This window comes from Pogoniulus pusillus, chromosome 30, assembly GCF_015220805.1.
Source record: "Pogoniulus pusillus isolate bPogPus1 chromosome 30, bPogPus1.pri, whole genome shotgun sequence".
NCBI classification, from domain to species: domain Eukaryota; kingdom Metazoa; phylum Chordata; class Aves; order Piciformes; family Lybiidae; genus Pogoniulus; species Pogoniulus pusillus.
Genome location: NC_087293.1, coordinates 9886334 through 9909885, shown reverse-complemented (window position 1 = coordinate 9909885; position 23552 = coordinate 9886334). Strand labels below are relative to the sequence as shown.

At 47.1% G+C, this 23552-nt stretch overlaps 2 protein-coding genes and 2 pseudogenes across 10 annotated transcripts in view; 3 read left to right on the top strand and 1 right to left on the bottom strand.

The window, feature by feature from the left end:
- Positions 1-11694, top strand: part of KDM2B (lysine demethylase 2B) — a 123489-nt gene extending 111795 nt beyond the window's left edge. For 6 of the 8 annotated variants that reach the window (XM_064168656.1, XM_064168653.1, XM_064168654.1 and 3 more), the window contains 8 exons: positions 2661-2748; positions 3284-3552; positions 4504-4542; positions 6181-6854; positions 8279-8442; positions 8902-9063; positions 9730-9948; positions 10393-11694. In XM_064168656.1, coding sequence (XP_064024726.1) covers positions 2661-2748; positions 3284-3552; positions 4504-4542; positions 6181-6854; positions 8279-8442; positions 8902-9063; positions 9730-9948; positions 10393-10574 — 1797 coding nt within the window. In that variant the 3' untranslated portion in view covers positions 10575-11694. The remainder of the gene's footprint in view (positions 1-2660; positions 2749-3283; positions 3553-4503; positions 4543-6180; positions 6855-8278; positions 8443-8901; positions 9064-9729; positions 9949-10392) is intronic. The other 2 variants (XM_064168655.1, XM_064168657.1) reach the window with 2 other exon arrangements.
- A 329-nt stretch (positions 11695-12023) lies between these two features.
- On the bottom strand, positions 12024-23169 carry RNF34 (ring finger protein 34). Of its 2 annotated transcripts, none has more exons than XM_064168670.1 (6): positions 23048-23169; positions 17650-17868; positions 15938-16327; positions 15580-15636; positions 15109-15310; positions 12024-13764 (listed from the first exon to the last, which is right to left on the bottom strand). In XM_064168670.1, exons 1-6 carry the CDS (start codon positions 23051-23053, stop codon positions 13577-13579), a joined length of 1062 nt encoding a protein of 353 aa, XP_064024740.1. In that variant the 5' UTR covers positions 23054-23169; the 3' UTR covers positions 12024-13576. The 2 variants fall into 2 exon arrangements, with proteins under 2 accessions (XP_064024740.1, XP_064024742.1); XM_064168672.1 differs by lacking the exon at positions 23048-23169 and adding an exon at positions 22731-22999.
- Positions 18395-20111, top strand: LOC135189064 (poly(A) polymerase gamma-like; annotated as a pseudogene).
- LOC135188903 (poly(A) polymerase gamma-like) lies at positions 19483-20189 on the top strand (annotated as a pseudogene).
- Positions 23170-23552: the final 383 nt, after the last annotated feature.

Here is a 23552-nt window from a genome sequence, read left to right as displayed (position 1 = left end):
GTGTTTGTGGTGGGTTTTCTGCACGAAAAACCAGCGTCGGGGGATGGCATCTTTAAGAAGATTAGGGGTAGTTCAGGCACTGATACACTTGGAGCTTTCAAGGGCTTCTGTGGGTGCCTTGTGCTGGGAGCCTGGATACCAAATTACATTAGGTGCTTGTGTTGGAACTTCGCTGAGGACAGCCAGGGTGTTCCATACGCTGAGAAGTGTCATGGGAGGTTTCTGACACAGTTCTTTTGCTGAGGATGCAATACCAACATAAATGCTCCCTGTGCTGAAGAGTTTTTCTTTTGAGAAGGATCTTGGCGAGTGTTCTGCAAGTGCAGCTTTGCTTCCAGAGGGAGCAAGTGAGAGTTTGGGAGGCATGTTACATTGCCTGTTGTTGTTACAGAGTGTTCGAATTGCACCAGCAGTGGTTAATTTTCCTTGCTATGTCTCAAATTGCTGGTGATATAGGTTAGCATGCATGGGTCTGATGCTGCTCCTTTAAGGAGAAGGGGTTTGTTTTCCCCAGGAGGAGCCTGCCCGTTCTCATTGTAGGTGGATATAGTGATAATGATGGAAAAGGTGGATGTTTAAGTGATTTGTCAGAAGAGATGGAGTACAGTGCCCTTTGCCAGCACAGCTGCACTGCTGCTTGTGGCTTCAGCCCTGGTGTATCTTGCTGCCTGTGTCATTTCAGCCTTGCCACTGCCAGAATTTGTGGCTGTCACTCAGCAATGTCAGGTCAGCACCTTGGGAGTTCCATATTCCCCAGCAAGAAGACTTCACAGTAGTGTGATTTGCAATTTAGACTTTCTGAATTGCTGACCTTGTGCTGCAGGTTGGTGTCTGAAGTTGCCCCATGCTGTAGCTTGGCCACCCACCTGCTGGTTGTAACCAACACTCAGAACTGGCTCCTACCCAGCCCAGAAGGCTTGGGATGATTCGGTGGCAGGTTTCTGTGTGTCTAATTAGTTTGGTTACAGTTCCTCACATCTGTTCTGTTCCTTACACTTCACAGAAGGGACAGAGCTGTAATGCTTTCCCTTCACTAGCATTTGTTCTATGTTCAGTGCGGGAAGTAACTTGTTCCAAACTTGTGCCTGGGCCAGGAATTGTTCCCCTGAGGCAGAGATGTATACAACAACTCCTGGAGTATCTTACACCTACCCATGGGAAAGAAAGTTCAAAGGCATACAGTTGTGATAAAACCAGTATTTAAATTCTGCCCACTTCATTTACTCATTTATTAACTCCAGAAGACTTGCTGAGAGACTGACATGTCATCACTCTGGCTAGATGGTGAAACTAGACTGGCTGCTGTCTGGCTAGAGAACCTGAGGAAGCAGCTCCCTTAAACCCAAGGGCTTCCTCCAGCACAGCTGATGATTTTTCACTGAGCTGAGAGGAGAGAAGGAAATGCTTCAGAAACATTAAAACTCTGCATATCTCTGCCTGTTTCACCAGCAGTCTCCTGCTACTGTGCTGCTGATGCCAGTGCCCAGCTATTTGTCTTGACAGCAGCATGTTTTTGTTGTCTGCAATAGTAATGAATTAGTCTTTTTTTTTCTCTCCTCACAAGGCATTTTTGCTGCATATGTAACAGCCCTGAGACGTGAGTGTGCCATCAGAGAGCGTGTGTGTGCGTGCGGGGAGGGCGTCCTTAGCGTAGTTCTACTGTTCGTCCTCAGTTCCATTCACACGAGTGTCTTTTCAGAAACACCTGTCTCCTGTTTGGAAAGTCCTGGGAGCTCCTGTTTGGAAACTCCTGTGAGCTCCTGTATGGAGATTCAGAAACCAGCAGCTTCTCAGCTGCACAGGGCAGGGCTGTGCTGCTGCTGCTGCTGCAGTGTAACAACACCAAGCATACAGCTTCTCTTTCCAGCAGCACAGTGCCCCTGTCAGAGGCAGTGAAGGAGCAGTGAGCGTTTCTTTGGGCTAGCTGGATGACTGGGGGTGTGAGAAAGTTTAAAAATGCCTTTGTGTATCCAGGCTCCTGAATAAAAATGCCTCTTCTCAGCTGACTTGGCAGCCACCGTTTTCATTGGCACATGGGCTTGAGGACTGGAGGCATGGGACTGCTAGTTCTGATCCATGAAGAAAAATATTTTAAGGAACACTTGATTGCAGTGCAGGGTGCTTGGCTTCTAAAAATGCCAACCAGTATTAATGTATGGGAAAAAGCCCACCCTGGTAAAGATTGGACTGTTCTTTGCTGTGGAGGAGGATGGGACTGGACTTTGCAGATAAGTGGTGTGAGAGGACATTTGGACATGGCGTGATCAGTTGTGGGCTTGGGGTGTTTTAGTTTGGGTGGGTTTTGTTGGTTTGGGTTTTTGCAAGAGCAGAATGTGCCCTGTGTTGATTGGACTGGTGACTGACCTTCATAAAAAGCCAGGCCCTGAACCCTTTGTCAGATACCATTTTGGCCAGCCTGTTTTCCTCCTCTGGTGGCAGCAGCAGCGGGGGAGCTGTGCAGGTCCAAGGGCTTGCTCAGCAGCTCCAGCAGGATGGTGCAGCACCTGCTGTGCTCTGCCTCTCTTTTCTGCAGCACTTAGAAGGGCAGCAGTCGATCAGATAAAGCTGAGCTGTGCAAAATGCCCCTGAATGATCACCCTGGAGCCTTCTGCAGCTTTTTGCAGCTTGTTGTGAACTGAGCTCTGCCTCTCTCTTACCAGGTGAAGGAATCAGATGGTGTGGTGAACGATGAGCTGCCGAACTGCTGGGAGTGTCCAAAGTGCAACCACGCAGGGAAAACTGGAAAAGTGAGTTTACTGGGAATAAGTGGTGCCAGAATGAGATACAAAACCTCTGACATTCCCTCTGGCTTGTAGATAGAATTTTGCCCAATACCAGCTTTTTATTTTTGTGCTTAATTTAGTTGAGTTGAAGGAAATAAGCTGATGGCTTCCTGTTCTTTAGTAACTGTTGTGTTCTTGTTCCTTATACCAACACTTCACCCAAAACGTGGGGAATATTTAGGTTGGTTTTGTGCACTGATGCATGTTAATTTCTAAAATGAAAATACTCCTTTAATAAAATCCAGAAGCAGTTTTGCATAACCTGAAGTGTCTGCTGGAACTGGTGAAATATTCTTGCTCTGCAAACTGAGCCAGACACTTGCAAGTCCATAGTTAGAAAAATAGCTTTACGAAGGTCGAAACTGCTTTACTCTAACTCCTCACTAATCATTTGGCCTGCTGCAAAGTGGTTGTTAGCCCACCAGTGCTGGATGCAACTTTGACAAAGAGCTGAGAAAGGGGTTAGATATAAAGTTTGTTTGTGTTTTGTGTCTCTTTGGCGTACAAGCAAAAGCGCGGACCAGGATTCAAATACGCATCAAATCTCCCGGGCTCGCTGCTGAAGGAACAGAAAATTAATAGAGACAACAAGGAAGTAACAGATGCTGCAAAAAGGAAAGGGGATTGTGAGGAAACTCCCAGGAGGAAATCAGAGGAACATTCCAAAAAGACTCAAGTTGACTCAATACTGAGGAGAAAATCAGACGAAGTGCATCTGTGGAGGAAAAGGAAATTCGAGAAACCCCCAGAACCCACCATGAGAAAGCGGGTATGGCAGACCTCTTGTGTGCTTACACAATGTGCATGGGCTGGCTGGGGCTGGTGTCTCGCCTTCTGGCTTGTAGCTCGTCTTGAAGTCACAGAAATTGAGACGTTTTGCCTTCCTTTCTGCGAACTACTAGTCTGACAGGACAGTAGTTTGAGCAGCAGCACTTGGGTTGATGTTCAGAGGCTGAAAACACTGTGGCTGTTGTTCTGTTCAAAACACTGAAAAGTCTTTACAAGATGTTTGTAGGGACAACGTGAGAATTAATTTTTTCATGGACAGTTTTCCCTCTCTCCACCTGGTGGCGCACGGCAGCTGGATTTGAGGCTGTTCAGAGACCTACAACATAAAAAACCCATCAGAGTGACCTTTGGAAGTGACACTTTCTATAGCCTGCAGAGAGGAGGAGCCGCTCACAACAGTGACATAGACAGCTTTCCCCTGAATCTGGCAGTCAGAAGTTCGGGGCTAGGCAGGGACACTCTGAATTGTCATGTGGATTGCAAAATATGGTGCTTGGGGTGTACAGAAATGCTGGTTTTCAGAGGTAGAAATGAGGACTTGGATTTAATGTGTCTCATGAGGACTGAGGGCTTTGAAAGCAGATACAGTGAGTGGTTTTGTATTGCATGTGTAGCTGGTGAGGAGTGGCAGGCAGCCTGCCCTGCGAGGCTTGACAATGGGAACACTAAAGTATAGTAAGTATAGGGATTGGGGTTGCTTTGGTGGAATGAGAGAGCAGAACTCCCAGTACCAGTTTATGCCTATCTGCTTTCTGGCCATGCTTTCCTTTCTCATCCCTCTGGACTTGCTGCGGTGTTGATGGATGGCTTGAACTGCTCTATATAAGCCCCACAGTGTGTAAGGAAGGCACTGTGCATCACCACCAAAACTTCATCAGACAGCACCACAAGTGTCCTGTTTTGGGGTTTTTACTTTTCTTTCTTCCAACAGCTAAAACTTGGAAAAGAAGACAAACTCTTCAGGAAGAAGGTACTTTGCCTTTTTAATAGATGTGTTCTCAGTCCTTTTAATCCCTTCTCCTCATTGAGCTGAACGGTGAGCCAGTTTCTCTATCAGTCATGTCCTTGTGTCACTGCAGGCGTTTTTATTATCCCATTTACATCCTGAAATTACAGAATCTCTCTCATGGAAGTGTGACATTCCAGGATAGTTTAGCAGCGGTGTCTGGTTTGGTATTTTCTGGTGTCCCCTATTAAAATACAGCAGCAAGCTGTTTTTTGATGACCCAAGGAATGAAAATCTGTTTCTCCACCAGTGTTTTGCTCTTCCTGTGTGGCTGAATCTTGGCCTTTGCCACACAGCCCCTCAGTGATCTGTACCACAGCACATCCCTGGAGTCTCCACCGACACCCCTGGGAGCTAGGGGTGACCTAGCACACAGGTGCCAATCTCCTCTCACAATCTAGCACGATAACAGAAGTCTGACACCTTTAAGCACTCCCTGTTAAGGGTGCTGCAAGCTGTGAGTGGTCTGATGATGTCATTTTTTAGTTCTAACCTGTCATTAGGTTACTGTGACCTCTTGCTTTGTAATCTGTAAATTTAAAGGCAGGGTGATCAGCTTTCTCTGCTGTGCACCACGGTCCAGAGCATGGCAACACATCCACTGACTTGATCCAATTTGTTGTGCAAGCACAGACCTTGTGATGTAACAAGCGTGTTCACAGCAGTTCACTTTTGCTTGCCAGTCCAGATCTCTTCCTGTTAGAGATATTTCCCTTTAGCATTTGGTGTCTTCTCTCTTGCTTGTAGTGATCAGATTAAACTTGAAGCCTTCCCTGGTCTTAGTTTCTAGGTCTCTCACACTTCTGTCTGGTGTGCATCAAAGAGAAGTTTGATGAATATGAGCAAGTGAAGTGCAGTTTGCTGTTGGGATCAGTGGCCGGGGCAGGGAAGAAGGTGCCAGCTAACTCCTGGCAGCCTGCGTTGTGTTGGAGACGGTGTCAGCATGAGGTCTTGTCAGGATAGCAGCACGTCAAGCCTGTCAGTTACATCCCAGCTCTGTATGCACCAGAAGTGAGGGAAGCTTGAGAAGACAGGAGAGTTTGGTAGATGTAAAGGAGAAGCTAAAGCTAAAGAGATGAGGCTGTGAGTGTTCAGCAGTAAGGGCCAAGGCAGCACAGCCACAGTGCAAATCGAGGAGTGTGATCCAGGAGGCCTCAGACCTCTGCCTTTTGGCCACTGGGCATGAATGCACTGGGCAGTGCTCCCAGTGGGTGCTTTACCCGGTCAGAGTGGCCCAAGCCTGGTTTCTTCTGGCCTGCTGGGAAAAAGCTGTCAATGGTGTGCTGCTCATCTCCTGAATAGAAGCTGTCCACTGTGTAACGAGTGAGGCCCTGAAATCCACAGGATTCTGCATGGTGACTAAATGCATTTGTCACTCTCTCGGAGTCCAGAGAGCCGGTAGCAGGACTCCTCATCCATGATGGCACTTGAACTTGATACCTTTGGCCGATGAATGTACCCTTGTGCTGGGATGGGTGGGGCTCAGCGCTGGCAGGCAGCCCGGCCCCCCCGGGCAGGGCTGCCTGTGTGGAGCATCAGCATGTGAAGTACTGCTGAGTGTGTTCGTGCTGCAATAGTCAGCTCTTGTCTCTTCCTTTTCAGCGGCGATCGTGGAAGGCTCCGGATGACCGAACTGCCATGATCAAACCCCTGCGGCGCCTGAAGCAGGAGCCAGAGGATGACCTGCCAGAAGCACCCCCCAGGTCCAAGGATAGCGACCAGTCGCGGTCCAGCTCGCCCACTGCAGGTCCCAGCACGGAGGGTGCCGAGCCCAGGGACAAGAAGAAGTTCAAGATGAGGAGGAAAAGGCGGCTTCCCAATAAAGAACTGAGCAAAGAGCTCAGCAAGGAGCTTAACCAGGAGATCCAAAAAACCGAGAACAGCCTTGCCAATGAGAATCACCAGCCCATCAAGTCTGAACCTGAGAGCGAGAACGAGGAACCCAAGCGAGCTCTGAACAACAGTGAGAGACTCCATAGGTTCAGCAAAGGGTTGAACGGGACTCCCCGGGAGCTGAGGCATCAGCTCATCCCCAGCCTGCGGAGCACCCCGCGGGGAATCGCGCGGCCGCCGCCCTCGCTGTCTCCTCCCAAATGCATTCAGATGGAGCGGCATGTCATCCGGCCTCCTCCCATCAGCCCCCCTCCGGACTCGCTCCCCCTGGATGACGGGGCAGCCCACGTGATGCAGAGGGAAGTCTGGATGGCTGTCTTTAGCTACCTCAGTCATAGGGACTTGTGCATCTGTATGAGAGTTTGCAAGACCTGGAACAGATGGTAAGGAGGGCGAGAGGCCGAGCTGGGTCTAATGTGTAGCGGGATGGACTTGGAAGGGAAGTGACAGCCTTCTAGAAGAGGTTGTCAGCAAAGTTTTCGTTGAGCCCATGGAGAGGATGAGCCCAGCAGTGTCTGGAGAAGTAGCATCTTCTGCTTTCTCAAGAACAGCAGTTCCCAGCATTTCTGATGGGAATTGTGTGTGTGTATCAGCCTTGGCGTCAGCCTGCCGGGGCTGTAGCATCCAGAGCAGCCTGTTCTGTAGTTAGACACCACAATGTTCTTGCCTGCTGGAACAGCCAGTCTAGGTCATGCTCAGTCTTGGTGTCATTCTGCCCCAGGACTTCCTGGTTGCTAATACAGTTGTTTGTTCAGCTCAGCTATTAAATATCTATTTGAGATACAGTGAATATCTGCCCTGGATGTGCTCATTGTTCCCTGCAGAGGGGACATGGAGAGCCATCCTGTCGGCTGTGTCCTGTGCCAGCAGAGCTGATGGAGGGATCCTTCACAAACTGTGTTTGCTCACAGCGTGTCACTTCAGTGCCTGGGGTGCCAGAGTGTGAGCACTGATGTGGTCAGTGGCTGTATGGCAGTAGGAGGCATTAGTGAGCAGACGTACCTGTTCCACTGAACTCACTTTGAAGTCTCCTGTTGGCTGTCACCTTAGATCCAACTGTGATGTGCACACAGATGGGCCGAGGGTAGCCGAGCCTCTGTTCTAACACACTACTAACAAACTGTTAATGGCAGGGAGGTTGAGAGGTTGAGAATTCAGTGCAAGGTGTGTGGGGAGTGCCTCCTCCATGGCCTTCTTGGTGTCACTGGAAGCTGGTAAATGCCTTTTCCATTCAAGTGCAGTATTAATGGGGAAAAAAAAAGAATTTGCAGAACCTTGTGCACTTGCTAGTGCTTCTTATTGCCCTTAGAGAACCATAAAGAGCATAAAAACATGTAAGCCATGCTGATAGGAGCAGCACAGACACACCAAACAGAGGAGCAGGGGACACGTTTTACAAACTCCACTGGTTTAAAGCGAGGGGAGCACAAGGGAAATCAGGGCAGTGGTGTTTAAAACAGACTTTCATAGTCACAAGGTAAGTGGAGGGGTGTGGCTTGTCTTCAGGCTAGAAAGTGGATTTTAGCAAGTGCTGTATGACTTCCAAAGGGATCTGAAATTGTTGACACCTGGAATTCTGTGGAAATAACCTCATGCTTTATTGCAGTGTGTGTTTGGAGAAACTCCAAGCCTAGGTGCCATGGCGTGGTGCTGTTCTTCTCCGAGCGTTGCTCAGACTCGTTTTGCTGTTTTCAGTTCAATGCTGTAGTTTTCCCTGCTGTTTAATGACACCTTTTAAAGTCTTGTAGAAATCAAAACCAGTGTCAAATTAAGTGCTCTTGCCTTTTCTTTTTTTCTTTTTGGGTAGGTGCTGTGACAAAAGATTATGGACCAAAATAGATTTAAACCATTGTAAATCCATCACTCCACTTATGCTTAGTGGCATTATTAGGAGACAGCCTGTAACCCTTGACCTTAGCTGGACAAATATATCTAAAAAGCAGCTGAGTTGGCTTATCAACAGACTGCCAGGTAAGTGATGCTTTTTGACCACTGAACTTAGCAAACTGCTTTGTACCCAAACTGCAGTCCTTGAGGAATGTCTGCAGGGGTCTGGGTGTCCAAGGAGAGGAGCTGGATTTATAGGAATGAAGCATCAGCAGGCCGAAATGGACCCAAAATGAGTTACATTGTGTGCTTCACATGTTGGGTAGAGTGATCTGAGCAGGTCTTCATCAAGAGGTTGTTGCTGTGGAAGGTGCCTGTGTGACTTGATTTCTGGGGTGGGCATGGGGGGAAGCTGTGGTCACCTGCAGTGAGTTGCAGGTCATGGGAGCAATGGAGAAGAGCAGGGCAGGAAGAGACTCTGCTTGCTCTGGAGTGGTTCGCCAGTGTGGCACTGGGCTTCACCCAGCCCATGTGTGGTAGCAGAGATCACCGTGGATGTCCCTCTGGTAGGCCACGTGCTCCAATTTCTTCTCTTATCTGCAGGTCTTCGAGACCTGCTGTTATCAGGGTGCTCATGGATAGCAGTGTCGGCACTTTGTAGTTCCAGTTGTCCATTACTCCGAACTCTGGATGTGCAGTGGGCAGAAGGACTGAAAGACGCACAAATGAGAGACCTCTTGTCACCACCCACAGATAACAGACCAGGTAACAGGCAGCAGGAGCACACGAGATCTGTCCCCGCCATCGTGTCACACGTTCTGCTGCTAGTCCACCTTGGAGGAATCGGGCAGGAACCCCCACAGCCAGCACTGGTGGGGTTCAGGGCTTCCCTGATGTGCCAGGTGTTGAAAGTGGAGGCGTAGAAGGCCTCCTAGCTGGAAGCCACTGAGTAGTGAGTGATGTTCTCTGCCTGCTGAGCAGTTGTCTGAGGCACTGTGTTGGTTTTCTGTCTGACTTTCTTCAGGCTGCAGCAGGTGTACTTTAGAGAGTATGGAAGCACAGTCTTTCAGTTGAGGGAAGGAGCAGTTCTGTGGATCATGCCACATTCACCTGGATTTTGGCTCAGGTGAAATTTTGAGCAAATCAGATCTGCCTTCTGGCATGCACTGCGCAGCCTATTGCTTATTCCCACCTCCTGATTCTGCTGGGCTCCTGCAGTTACCTTCATCCCTTTTTGTTTTGAAATCAGAAGGTGGTTTTGTCCAAACGTTCCTGCTGGTGTCCCCTCTGAAGCTCCACAGGCAAAAGGCATCTGAAGTGGATGCAGGGTAGCAGTGTTGTGTGTCACAGAGCATTTCATAGAGAGCCACAGATGTACTCAGGATGGGGAAAGGCTGTGGGAGTGACCTGCTGCCGCCTCTGCTCTTGCAGGTCAGATCGACAACCGGAGCAAGCTACGGAACATTGTGGAGCTGCGCCTGGCTGGCCTGGATATCACCGATGCGTCTTTGCGGCTGATCATAAGGCACATGCCTCTGCTCTCCAAACTCAATCTCAGTTACTGTAACCACGTCACAGATCAGTCTATTAACCTGCTGACCGCGGTCGGAACCACCACGCGGGATTCCTTAACAGAAATTAATTTATCAGGTGAGCACCACAAGGGCAGGGGGGAGCAGGGAGGGTGGGAAATGCCCCTTGATATTAGGCTTGTGTGAAACGCTCGTCAGGATGGGGGAGGCTTTGCCCAGGTCTTCTCCTGCCCCAGGCTAAGTTCGTCCCCCAGGGCTCCATTTAAGCAGCTGGATATGTAAATTACTCAGCAGCTGCCCAGCTCCTCACTCCCTGCAGCTTTGTGTTGCACCCTGCTCATCCTCCACAGGGGATTTTCCAAGGCCCTGCACATCTGCCTGCTTTGCTTGAGCTCATCACTTACACGAACAGAGGCACAGGGATCAGGAAACGGCAGTGGGTACAGCTGGGCACAGCAGAGGGTGGGCAGAAAGGACCTGCCACAGCCCTGGTGCTGGATAACAAACCCGGGTCATGCTAAATTTCTCCCCATGTTGGTTCATTTTTTTTCCTCTCCATCAGACTGCAATAAGGTTACTGACCAGTGCCTGTCTTACTTCAAACGTTGTGGAAACATCTGCCAGATCGACCTGAGGTACTGCAAGCAAGTGACAAAGGAAGGCTGCGAGCAGTTCATCGCAGAGATGTCAGTAAGTGTTCAGTTTGGGCAAGTGGAAGAAAAACTTCTGCAAAAACTGAGTTAGTTAAGGGACACCTGTAAATACTGGGGGGGGGGGGGGGAAGGGACTGAGAACATGTAGGGATTTTATTTTCGGTTGGGAACTTGGAATATTGGAAAATACCACGATTGGATTTTACAACTCTTGTCAAGGAGAGAACAACACGAAACTACCCATGTTAAGAATTTCAACTCGTGCCACTAATTCCGTCTACCTGGGATGTCCTGCACTGGCTCTTATGCAAATTCATAAGGCGACTGTTATTGCTGATAATTGTCCACACCCAGAAGACGCCCAATCTCCCAGAAGTAACTGTTATTTAAAGTACCACAGCATGTGCTTGGTAGTGTAAATTTGATTTCTGCTTTTCATTTCTTAAAACAACAACAAAAAGCAACAACAAAAGAAGTTGGTGTCATTCAAGTGGACCACGCACTGCATTTCTGCCTTCTTAAAACACGTTTTGTTTTGTTACATCTTACATTATGCAGAACTATTTTTGTACAAAAATTGTTTAAAAATTATTTATGCAATGTTTGAATGCATTACCAGTGTTTCGGTTTTGATTGCCAATTTTTATCTTTACTTATGGTAGGCGAGAACTTAACCTATACTTCGTAGACAGTATCTATCTACAAATGTGCCCAGGTCAGGAAAAGTAGGTTAATACTTTCAACTTAAAGCATGTTTTAATGGAAGTTTATATCCTGCTTTGTATACTTCAGAAGTGACATAAGCATGTTGTGGAAATAAGGTGTAAATTATAGTTGAAGTAAAACACTTTTATCTGTATAGAAAATCACCTTTTTCTCAAAGTTTTAAAAGAAAAAAAAAGAAGAAAAAAAAAAACCCAATTCCAATTCCAGCTTTTGCACATAGGAGGGTTTCACTCTGTAGCATGAGCTCTTGTACTCAATATAAAATTAATTTATACAGTGAGTCCAGCCGTAGAATAAATGGTCAACTGTAGTCTTTCTTTCTTTGAAGTGTGAGTTGAGTTCTCATTTAAGGTTTATAACATGGTTATTTCCTGATTGTAAAACTCTGCATTCATAAGTGCCATTGTTGTATGGTGTTGTTTTCGTAGACCTTCCTGATGCCGTTTTATCTTTGTTGAATTTGTATAAACAATTGTACAAAAACAGGTGCTGGCTCTGGGAGTTTCTATCCCAGGGCAGAGTTCTTTGGGCTTTGCTCTGTGGGGAGTGACTGTGGTGACCCCATGGGGTCACATAGTGGTTGGAGCGTGGAGCAAGTCATGGCTTCCAGCCTTGGGGGTAAGGCAGGAGTCGCAGCAGAGTCTCCTAATGCTGTGCATCACTTTATAGCACTTGCTCTTTGTTGATTCCTCAAAATTGGCATATTTCAATATAGTTGGGGGAAATATAATACCTATGTACACCTTCTTGCAGCTGGAGGAACACCAAAATGTCAAGAGTAATGTTAAAACACCAGGAGAACTCCCACAGCTGGTTAAGAGACAGAGGCTGACAAAGCCCATCACCAATCTTTATTAATCTTGTGTGGAAATAACACAGAGGGGATGTCATTAGCCTACCTACCCCACAGAGGCTCCAGGATTTAAGTACCATTAGAAAGTTACTTCTGAAAAGTAAAGCCAGGACAGGTTTGATCCCTTCTGAAAAATAACAAGCAGTGTTTCTAAGCTGCTTATTTTACCTCGAGGAGCAGCTACTTTACCTTTATTGAGCTGGCTAGAAAGAACAGGTGCAAGAGTACAACAGAAAGAGGTACCACAGCTGAGGCAAAACAGGGCTCTGGCTCTGTTACTTCTCGAGCATGTGGCAGATGAAAAGGAGAAACCAGCTTCATTGATCAACCCTACAGAACGGATAAACCATTCAGGACAGACTAGGTCCTTCCTCACCTCTTGGGAACTTAAGCAAACGTGGCCAGAGGCAGCCTGCCCCCAACACAGAGCTGTTCTTACCTCCTTCCCCAAGTCATCTGTCACAGATGCCGTTAGAACTGGAAATTCTTGCTCCAAGAGGACCGTTACCCCTGATGCTGGCACAAAGCCTAGTTAGAGACAAGGCCAAGGGCTGACAGCACCACAGGTCAGCTGCAGCCAGCAGGAAGTGTGGTTAATAGTGACTCAGCTTGGGGGAAAGGTCTGTGAGCAGGTTTTAGAGAAATCCCAAGTTTCCTTTCCCAGTTAAGGTTAGTAATGCTATACGTACATTCCACATGTTAGCAGCAAGTAGTTTCTGACCCTGATTCATAGTCACAGTAACGTCAGGTTGTCGGCACATGGCGTACAATCATCAAGTGTAAAATCAAGAGTTACAATAGGCATGAGTGGCTTAAGGACCACAATCAGTATGGTTACTGTACCCCTGTTTAAAAAAATACTTTAATCCTAACCTAAAAAACACTCAGTAATTGGTATTTGGACAGCACACAGCAGAGCCCTGCAAGGCAGCAGAGCTCTGTACAGTCACACAGAATGACCAAGACAGTCCCTGTACAAAGACAGACATTGGGGACGAAGCAATCAGCCTAACCCAGATGACTGCTTAAGGGCTTTGTGCAGGTCCGGTTAATGGCAGTGCTCCCTGCAGTCCTGGTTTATGCTGTTAACACTGGCACGGGGACAGTGTCGGCACAGTTACATTCTAGAGTTAGGCAAGAGCTGAATATTCAACCACTACAGTTGCTGCTTCTAATGCACTAGACAAGGTAAGATGCTAATGTGGCGGCGCAGCAGTGTCTGAGCACCTGCTGAGTACTGACTGCAGGGCCATGAGGTGATGTTCTTCAGAAGAGAGCAAGAACTGCTGTAAACAGTTTGAGGGGCTGCAAGTGAGGCAGCAGTCACTGTATACACAGGTGTCCTGCCCACCCCTGGGATTCACTGTGTTGTAGAAAAATGTTCTGTGAACTTCTAGATCCTGGTGTTCCAAATGCTGTTTATTGGGCGCTAGAAAGCTGATGTTTGCCCCTTTATCACTCCTGCCCCCAGGATCCCAGAAGGGCAGTGATAAAAAGGTGGCTCTGGCCGCAGTTTAAGACTTGAAGACGTGCACGGCCCGCACCACATACTGTCGGCAGATGGGGCACTCGCTCATCCGCTTGCCGCACTTGGTGCAGGTGACCATGTGGCCGCACTCCAGCAGGACGCAGTCGATGATGGCGTCCATGCAGATGCGACAGAGGTTGTCGTCGTTGTCGTTCAGCTGCATCTTTTCACCCTCTGGAAAGCAGCAGAAAAGAGAGGTCTCACACACACAAGCCCTGCAAAACCAGTTCACTGCTAGCCCAGGCAGCCACTCAAACACCAGCTAACTCAGCGTGAAGCAATGCTGCTCCCTGATCACAAGGTTTCCTGGCCCACAGCTATGAATTCATCTACAGGCCTTGCCTTCAGCAAAGAAGCAAGAACTACAGAAAACCCTCAGTGACCATCCAATATTTGGCTACACTCTCTAAACTCAGACCATTTTCAGTTCAGAGTATAAAGATGGTGAGGTAACTGGATTAAAAATTCAGAGCACATTAGTTTTCCATCTCCAAGCTTACTTTGTTCAGCAGAACACTTGCCACAGAAGATTAAACACAGTAATAGTAAAGCAGACTAAGAAGTGGAAGCCCTAAGTAGGCCATAAAGGTGACAGAACTGTCACATTTCATCACCAATTGACACCAGCCCCTAGCAATAACTGAAAGTTCTGGCAGACTACATTAAACAAAAGCCCCCACCTGACACTTGGTTTCAGGCTGGTTTGCAGTTCAAACTGAGGATCTCACCCAAGCCATGTTCTGACAGTCTCTAACAGTCCCCCACCCTTATAATGTGTCTCATCCCAGTTAGCCCATGATGTCACAGCTGAGTATTCCAGTCTCTGTAGACTATATGCTGGAACCACCTGGCTGTGCAGTGGCCCAGGGCTATGCATTTTTCCAGTCCCCTTTTCTGGACACCCCGACTGCAGTATGCAGGCATCTTTCCAGCTGGGTATGACAACAGGAAGTTGCTCCTCATGATTATTCTGTCTGGGGATGTACTACAGCCACACAAGGACTCCTGATTGTTGAGTACAACAGAGGGTGGAAGAATCCTAGTGTCTGAGCTACAGCCACAGAACCACCTTATTGTGACAACATGGACTGAGACCAAAACACTTGGACTTTTGCCCCTGTAGCTTTTAATTCTGTACCACAGTAAAAGACTTGAACCGCTCTGGTCTGTTGGCAGGTACTAAGTTGCTCTCTCACTAATGCTTTGTGAAACCTAATAAAGGACATGAAGGTGCCAAGTTTCATGTTCCCTGAGGAACCGGTTCTCAGTTGTGCCATTTTACCTTCATCGTGAAAGCTGAGCGCTCTGAGCTTTGGGAAAAAGCCTCAAAAAGCCAGCACAATCCTGGAAAGCTTCAGTTACTCACTAGAAGCACTTTCAACTGCTCTAGGTGCACCCTGAATTGTTAAAATTCACCTTCCAGTTGTTCCAGCTGAGCAGCCCAAGTTGGCAAGAACCTGCTACCGGAAACCAGAAAAGAAGGAGTTTCAAGAAAGTGGGAATAAAATAGAAACCTACGTGTCTTGTGGTTTTCCTCACTCTCTCTGTACAGCCTGCTGACTTTTTCCACAAGTTCCCATTTTTCACAGCAGCCTGAGTAGTTGACAAAATTACAGGCGAGTATTTCCTTCAACTGCCGAACGCTCAACCCTTCAATGTCTTCCAGACTTGAAATATCGGACAACGATGCCCTTGCTCGCTTTCTGGACAATCCAGGGGTCTGAAACACATCAACTGCATATTCTTAACTCTCCTGGGAAGTTCAGAGCATCAGATTTGGTGCTACATGAAGTTGGAGCAGCTCAGATAAAGTTTTAGTCTTTTAAAAGCAAGAATATGTACATAAATTTTGCCCTTTTTCAAAGCAGGAACATGCAGATAGGCACATCAAACTCTGCCCAAACTACAGGCAGCACTACATGCTGACAGATGACACACTTCAGGGTATGACATGCCAAAAATGTACCCTTTGGATGGTTCACATCTCACCTGCTCTTCTGCACTTTCATCTTCATCATTATTTATAGAGGACGTTTCCGTTTGTCCCTGTGTACAGAAGGAAACTCATCAGGATTCAAACATACTACTTCCTATAAACATCTTCTTTTGTACCGAATGGATCACAGATGACAATGACATTTTGAAGTTTCAAGTGCTGCTAGAGATTACTGATTTAAATCAACTTCTGTCACCTAAACCAGCAACCACTTCCAGTCATCTGGTTTCAGGTGAAAGGCACAAAAGGCATTTTCCTGCCACCCTGAACTGCACCAGCTGGCATTTCAAAGCGCTGCATCCCTACGAAGCCAGCTGTGCTCTACCACAAGCCGTCCGCTCGTTACCATACCCGTAAAGATGTTCCGTTCCCTGCGCTTCCCCTCCTGCTCGCAAGGTCTCCTTGAGATGACACCGATACAGACATAGAAAATGGATGAGTGAAAAACCCTGAAGTCTGTGACCGTGAGGAATGCAAGCTGCTAGTGTCCATGTCTGCTCCTGAACCTAATCCATGGTGGCAGAGCACCAGATCCACCAAGTCTTCTTTCTCCCTGCATGTATCTGTTGGTATGTTTCTGAGAATCAGATACTGACGCAGATCCTTCACTTTCAATCTCATTAACTGAGGCCGTTGAAAGGCTGTTTCTTGCAGCAAATGACAAGTGGAACATCTTCTCATATTCTCTTGCAAGACTGAACAAACTGAGCAGAAATCCTTCTTGCAGTCACAACACACATGCTGGGGAGAGACAGAAAATAATCACTCAGTAAGTCACAGAAAACAAACCCTGACCCTGCTCTTCTCCAGGCTACAGAGTTTACTATTCGTGTTTCAATCATCAATTCTGAAATACATAACTTTGGGGATTTAAGTCTAGAAAATTGCCCTGTCGAGTAGTTCTGCAGGTGTTCCACAGCAATGTCACTTTTGCAGCACTGCTGTCAGCTCGTTTGAGGCTTCAATGAAAAACACAGTAAAGCAACGAATGAAGTATGTTGCGGCTGTAACAAACGAAACTGAAAGTCACTTTTATGGTATGGTAAAACACTTTTCAGTATACTAAGTGTCACTCCTCTTCTCTTGTGTAAAGCCAGTGAAATCCCTGAACTTTAAAGAACATATATCTTCTTGATGCAAAGAACTCAGAGCAAGCATTAAACTAGATGAATCACATGGTAAATACTCCCAAACATCCAGATGTCCTTTCTGAAGGGAGCTTTGTTCTAACGACTCACTGCAACACACAAAAGCTACAACAGGCGAGACTCAGCAGCAATTGAAACGGTCGTCTCATCTGCTGTGAACACATCTGAACTCTTCAAGCTTTTCAGGACTTTAGTAAATTAGTATTAGCTTCAGGAAACATTCCTACACAACTCTTACCTCAACGAAGTGTTTGCTAAGCAAATGACAGGGTGCAGAGAAAAGGGAAAAACTGAACAATCAACTGAGAAAAGAGACTTTGTGTTTATCTAAATGAGCTGCAATTAGGTCACTGAGTGGAAAAAGTGATGCTGGTGGACAGTCATGATACAAAGAAATACTAACAACCTTCATTTTATTTATCTGCATTAACCCCTTAACCTGCCTCCAAATGAAGAGGCTGTTGGAGTACAGCAGAACTAAACCTGGCCAGAAACCAAAGAGAACTATGTGTTTCACAGAAAGCTGTGACACTGAGCTGCAAGTTTTTAGCTTTTCCATCACCTGGTTTGCTGATCCCAGCTCTCAACCACTGTGTTTGGTATCATCTTCAATCCCAGATTTGTTTTAATGTTCAAGGTGCTGAAGCCAAGACCTGTATCTTACAAATGAGAATCTGCTAATTTTTGGTCAGACCAGATCCAATGTGTCACTGATTAATGAACATCAGACCTCTTAACCTCTAATGCTGCCTGACAGTAATTTCCTGTGAGCTCAGAATAAGGCACTTGCTGCCTCCCTGGCCTGCTGCCTCGGATTTCCTTATCTAAGGAAAGATACAAATTCATCCCCCAGTGCACTTACAGACCAGGTCATACAAGCACAATTACTTACTATGGAACAGGAAATACACTCACCTTTTTCCTGAATACTGAGAAGGAAAGCCCACAGGCTTTGCAGACTATGTTAGTGCCTGCAGCAGCCGAGGATGGGTAGGCTGAGAAGTCTGTATTTGGTGCAAATCTGAAGGGGCCAGCGCCTCCCCCAAAACCAGCCTGCTGGCCACGGACAGCTCCAGTCCCCATGACTTCATTCAGCAACCCACAGCAGGAAGCCCACATGGAAGTAGCTCCCGCCTGAAAATGTTCACAAAGCAAACAAAGGGAATTAACATCAGGAAGTCCACATCAGATGCGACTTGCTACTTAAGAGCTACTTGGCTCCATCTGTCATCATCCCAAAAGCATGTGGTGTGTCCCCAGAGCTGCAGGAATCCAGCAGGCTAATGCCTGAACGGCCAGACGACCTCTGCTTCCCAGCTGCAAACCAAAGCAGGCAAGATTTCCTTCCAAGAGGCCTCTGCCAGCACACGGAGCTTTTGCCTTCACATCTTTTCTAGCAGAGTTCCACTCAGAAAAGATGAGGGATCTGAGAAGGCAATGCAACAGTGTGAAGGAGGACGAGACTTAACACCAGTCATAGCTGAGGAGCATAACCCGAAATGCTGCCTGAGCAGAGCTGTCTCCTGCAGGATCTTCTTCAGAACTGATGGAGCTCTTACAGGACTCACAAGAAAACTCTCTGAAAAACCCACATTTCTGGATTCTCAGACTTCCAAGAACCAAACCAGTCACAGACCCATAGAAGAGATGACCTCTGTGGTGTGTGGAGAGTTGTGTACACCATGAAGATGTGTGGTACTTCTGGACTGCAGAAGCACCTCCCAGACACTACAGAGATACGTCACCAATTAGTTTGGCTTCTCCTAAGAAGCTGGCTGAAGCAATGAAGCTGTTTGGGGTATCTAAAGATGAGAAAGAACTGAATCACAGGCTGGTTGTTCTTGCAAAACTGAGTAACTTTGGTCAGAAAAAGATTTCTGAACTTGGTGAAAGCAAGAACCTTCACTTCCAGCAGCAGCAGCAGCAGCAAAACATTTACTCTTACAACCTTACCTTACTTGGAGGACACACTAAAGTGTGTCATCTCTGCTGACAGAGATGCTATGTGTGTTGCTACCAGACACACGGAAAGATAAGATTTTTTTCAGTCATTCTTTGTAAAACTCTTAAGGGCAGCTGAAGATGCACATGTACCAGCTGTCAAGCTTGAGTTTAAAGGCACTGAGACTGATCTCACGTTTGTGACTCTCTATGGAAACTGTTTACAACAATTTTGATGCTGGAGGTGACTTGTGTCTGAGAGCTTGGATCTAAGATGCATACAGAGCTCAAATAACTGCAGAGTTCCTGGTGAAACCATACATCTGATGCCAAAGAATGAGAGCTTCCAGCTCGTGCTGTGAGCAATTAAACTGCAGGCGAACAACCTGGCATTTACTGGGATTTCTTGGTGAGGTTTCCTGAGCTATGCTATTATCATGTCAACTCTATCACAACACTTTGGCTTCTATTCTTGTGCACCAGTTCTTCTTGGTTTCAAAATGGGAACAAGCAATCTCCAATGCTGAAACAACCTGGAGACAGCAAACATAATTTACCAGTATGGGACCCTGGAGTGAACCCATCAGGGCAGTGTTGCCTAACACAAATCATCCTACCATCATCATGGTTACCCAGGGAGCTGGTTGAGCCACCCATCCTGGATGTGTTTAAGTCATTTGGATGGGGTCCTTGGGGATACGGTATAGGGTGAACCTTGTAGAGTAGGGATATCAGTTGGCCTTGGTGATCCTGAGGGTCTTCTCCAACCTGAATGTTTCTGTGATTCTGTGATCGCCCTCAGCCTATCCACAGCAGAACTCCACAAACAACATAGTTACATCAATGTGAGCATAATGGTAGAGGAGTTCAAACACAGCCCTGGAGTTACCAATGAGATTCTTCAAGGAAAACAGAGTGCTCAAGGCTCTCTGTACCACTGAACTTACTTCAAAAGAACAAACATTATATTGTGCCTCTGCTGAAGGGCTGCACTTAGAGGTCTGCCATGTTGAATCTAAAATTCTTGTGCTGGCTCGCAGCTGGGAGAGGAATGCATCTGTAGCTGTGGCACAGGCAAAGACACGTCTTTCCCTGGCAACCAAGAACTCCATAAACAGAGTTAAGGTCTGTCAGTGTGACTTCTTGGAATTGTATTCAACAAAGTGGAAGTGCAGGAAGTGTTAACATTGGTTTAACAGGCGTTATAGAGCCACTCACTGATATTGTTTACAGACAGGCCAACAACCTCAGGGGGTTAAAGGAGGGTATGAAGATTGAGTCAGCTCATGTGAAGAGAGCAAATCTTCATTAGAAACTAGTTATGAGTTATCTTCTCTGAAAGAGAAATGCTTTTCAAGATCTCCCTGAACATGTTGTTTTTTTGTCTTACAAAATGTTTACCTGAAATTAAAATAAAACTTTCTGTACTGGTTGGATTTTGAGTTTGAGTCTCACAATCCTGAAACACTGCCCAGAATTCTAAATACATGAACTGCTGCTTTTTATCCTTGAAAGCCTTTAGCACTAGATTGTTTGTCAAAAGTGCATATTCTACTTAAAACTGGAACTTGGACTTCAACTTGTTCCACTCATGTGTTTAATCACTGTCATGGGGCTCACCGAAACCTACAGAAAACAAAGAAAGAACAAGGCAAAGAATCACACCAGGCTCTTTTCAAAAGGAAGTTGAGTGGCACAACTTCCTTTAAACAATCATTTTTTTTATATCTTTTTTTTTTCTTAACAATTCTGGCTACAGCTGTTATGGGTTTCATTCCAGAGCAGTATCTTTTTTTTTTTGTCCCAAAGCATGAAAACAAAATAATAGCTCTGATACTTGCAGTGCTTGCTCTAAATCCTAAAGCAACCAGAGCACTCACTTGAGCTTGGTAATGATGGTGCTTATATTCCTGTAGTAGTTAGGCTAATTTCTGTATTAAATTGCACCTTTTTCCTGAACCAAACACAGTCCTATTACATTTGTGTGGACTCAGAACAATACCAGGGATATGCCAGAACATCTCCTTTCAAACCACTAAGCACAGAGGTAAAAAAAGAACCCTTGCTCACCCTGCATTAGAGAAGCTGTGAGAAACAATGCCACAGGACCAAACATGTTCTATACCAACATGTTCATGTAAGCTCCTTAATTATGGAGCACCAAAACCACTTCTCCAACCCACACTAACCTAGCATTTCACTTTTACTGTTCAGAGCTGGCATTACGTGTTGCCATACAACAAAATATTGAACACGACCATTCTGCTTCTGAGCTGTACAACACAACTCTATGTGCAGCAGTGACATCAGAGGTACGTGAAACCAATTAAATTCACTAGTGTAATTGAAGAGGTTTTCAGGAGTAGAATTCATCCCAGGTGTAACACGAAGCATCCACACTGTGGGCATTTCAGGCACAAAAAAAAAATCTTCCTAAGCTTCCTGCAAACTGAGTCAAAAGAGGATGAGCTCCAGTGGCCCTTCCCTGACCTCCAGCCCAGACACAAGGAACCCCAGCTCACGGCTGCATTCAGTGATACACCCTGCACTCAATGTGACATCAGGCTTCTGTGGCAATGATTATCATCAAATTGAGACTTGTTTAATAAAGAGTGTAAACAGATCAATATTAAATTTTCCTATACAAAACAAGCTGTGCATAATGATCCTCATTTAGTAGGCATGAGTAATTAACTTTTCAGAAATAGGTCCTGAAAACCAACGGCTCAATCCCAGAGAGTTCTGAGCTTTGAAAGTTGGGACTCCTCAAGAGTTTTTCTTAAGTGTCAGTTGCTCAAACATTAATCCTTCACATGTTCTTAAAAACTGATGAACTAGTGTTAGATCTAAAGTAGCTACAGGAAAGTCGCAGAAAACTAAATAAACCAAAAGGGTCTGTCAGAATTCAACTTGCTCCACTACATGACTGTTTTTTTTTTCAGGGAATCACAGTAGCAGCAGGACACACAACAACCTAAAGGACATAAAACAGTTGTTACTACAACCTTTGGCTGATGGTTTAAACACTTGCTTCTCAAGACTTATTTAAGAGCCTGTGACTGCTCAAACATCACTATCAACACTAAATAAATATGTACTTAGGAAATTATTATTACCCATTTTGGATACATAAACATTGTTAATATCAAACTAAAAAATCTTATTAGACTTATTACCAGACATTCAGTCATTCTAAGGTTAAAGGTAAGGACACGGGGGCATCCTTAATTCTCTCCTTAACCTAAGTCAGCAGTAGAGTCTTTTGATGCACTAGTGTCATTAGCCAATAACTGAATTACACTGTCTAGGCTCTTCATCTTACTCTGTAAAAGAAATGAGACCACGCTGAAAAGCACCAACAGGAGACAAATGAGATACAGGAAAACAAAACCTCCTTCCCTTGAGAATTAATTAAAACCTTGCCAAGTTTTGCACCAGAACCACTCCAACAACCACCACTTGCCACGTTCTCTCTTCACAAGTTGCCATAAGCTATCTTCTCCTTCCACACCTTAAGTGCACTCCCACAGGGGCAAAGTACTGTGTTCGAACTTCTCTGCTGTTTTTGGCTTTAAGGCCATTTAGGAACCTGATCAGAATATAAACTGAGACAGACACCCATCCCAGGGAGCCTCCTTGCTGCTCCTTATACACTGGTGCAAGAAAAAAGTGCTACCAAAGCCAGCAAACCAAGAGCAGAGCAGCAGAACGGATTTTTCTCATTTTTTCGCTGAAATTTCGTCTTTACACCTACTCTGTGTCCAAGCAAAGCCTTCTCAGAGATCAAGCAGCCCTCAGAACTCGCCGAACTGGGAGATCTCCGGTCCTCACAACCCTCAGCCCTGACCCGAAAACCCAACGACAACCCCGGACGTGCAGCAGCCCGTCTAGGGAGCGAAGCTGCGATCGCCCGGCCCCGCCGCCAGCTGCTGCCGGCCCCCCCGCGCACCCCACGGCAGAGGTTGGCTACCAACCACCGCCTCCCTCGCGGGTACAACCCCCCGGCACCGCCTCTGTCCCGTCCGGGACCCCGCCACTCCTTCGAACGCAGTTACCTGCGAGGATGGACCGCGGTCGGTGTGGGGAGATCGGGACGGGGGCTCGCCTCAGGCGAAGGCTCCAGGCCCTGCCCGGCTGCTGAGTCAGTGAAGGGCGCCGAGACTCCTCGGTAAGCCGGCCCCCAGCCCGGATGTCTCTCGGTAACGGAACAGCGGCAGCGGCCAGGCCGTGTAGGCTGAGGCGAAGAGGGAGGGGCAGCATGGCCCGCCCCACCGGGGTCCCGGCCCAGTCACGCCCGGATCGCCCCCCTCCTCCCTAGCCACAGCAAGCGAAAAGACGCTTCCCCGGCTGGAGGAACACCCGCCCCGCTCACCTTCATGGCCGCTTCTACCGCCACCCGCCGCGCTCCAGCGCAGTCCCCCGCCGCCGCCTCAACCGGGCGCCGTCCGCCGCGGGCGACCCCCGGCGCCAGCTGCCCTCCAGGCCCCCGCCCTGCTCCGCGCTCCAACGGGCCGCCTCACGGAGGGCGGGCCTTGCCACAGCGCTGCACGCTATTGGCTGTCCCGCCGCCGACAGCGAGCAGGCGGAGCCAATGGGAAGAGAGGAGGCGCCTGTGTGTTGGCGGGCGCGGAGGTTTCGCGGGTGCGAAGTGGGAGAGGGTGAGGGCGCGAAGTGCCCCTGAAAGGTGGGGAGAAGAAGCTGCTCGTAGCTGTAAGGGCGTAAATAGTCATGTCACTGGGATAGGACAGAACTTTTACCTCACGGTTCTGGGTTGTCTAGGTGTTTTCAGTGTATTTAAGCAGGTTTACATCCCAAGGTAGGCAGCGGTGGCTGTCGTCGTCCAGAGAGTTTAGCCACGCATCACCAGCCCTGTGCCT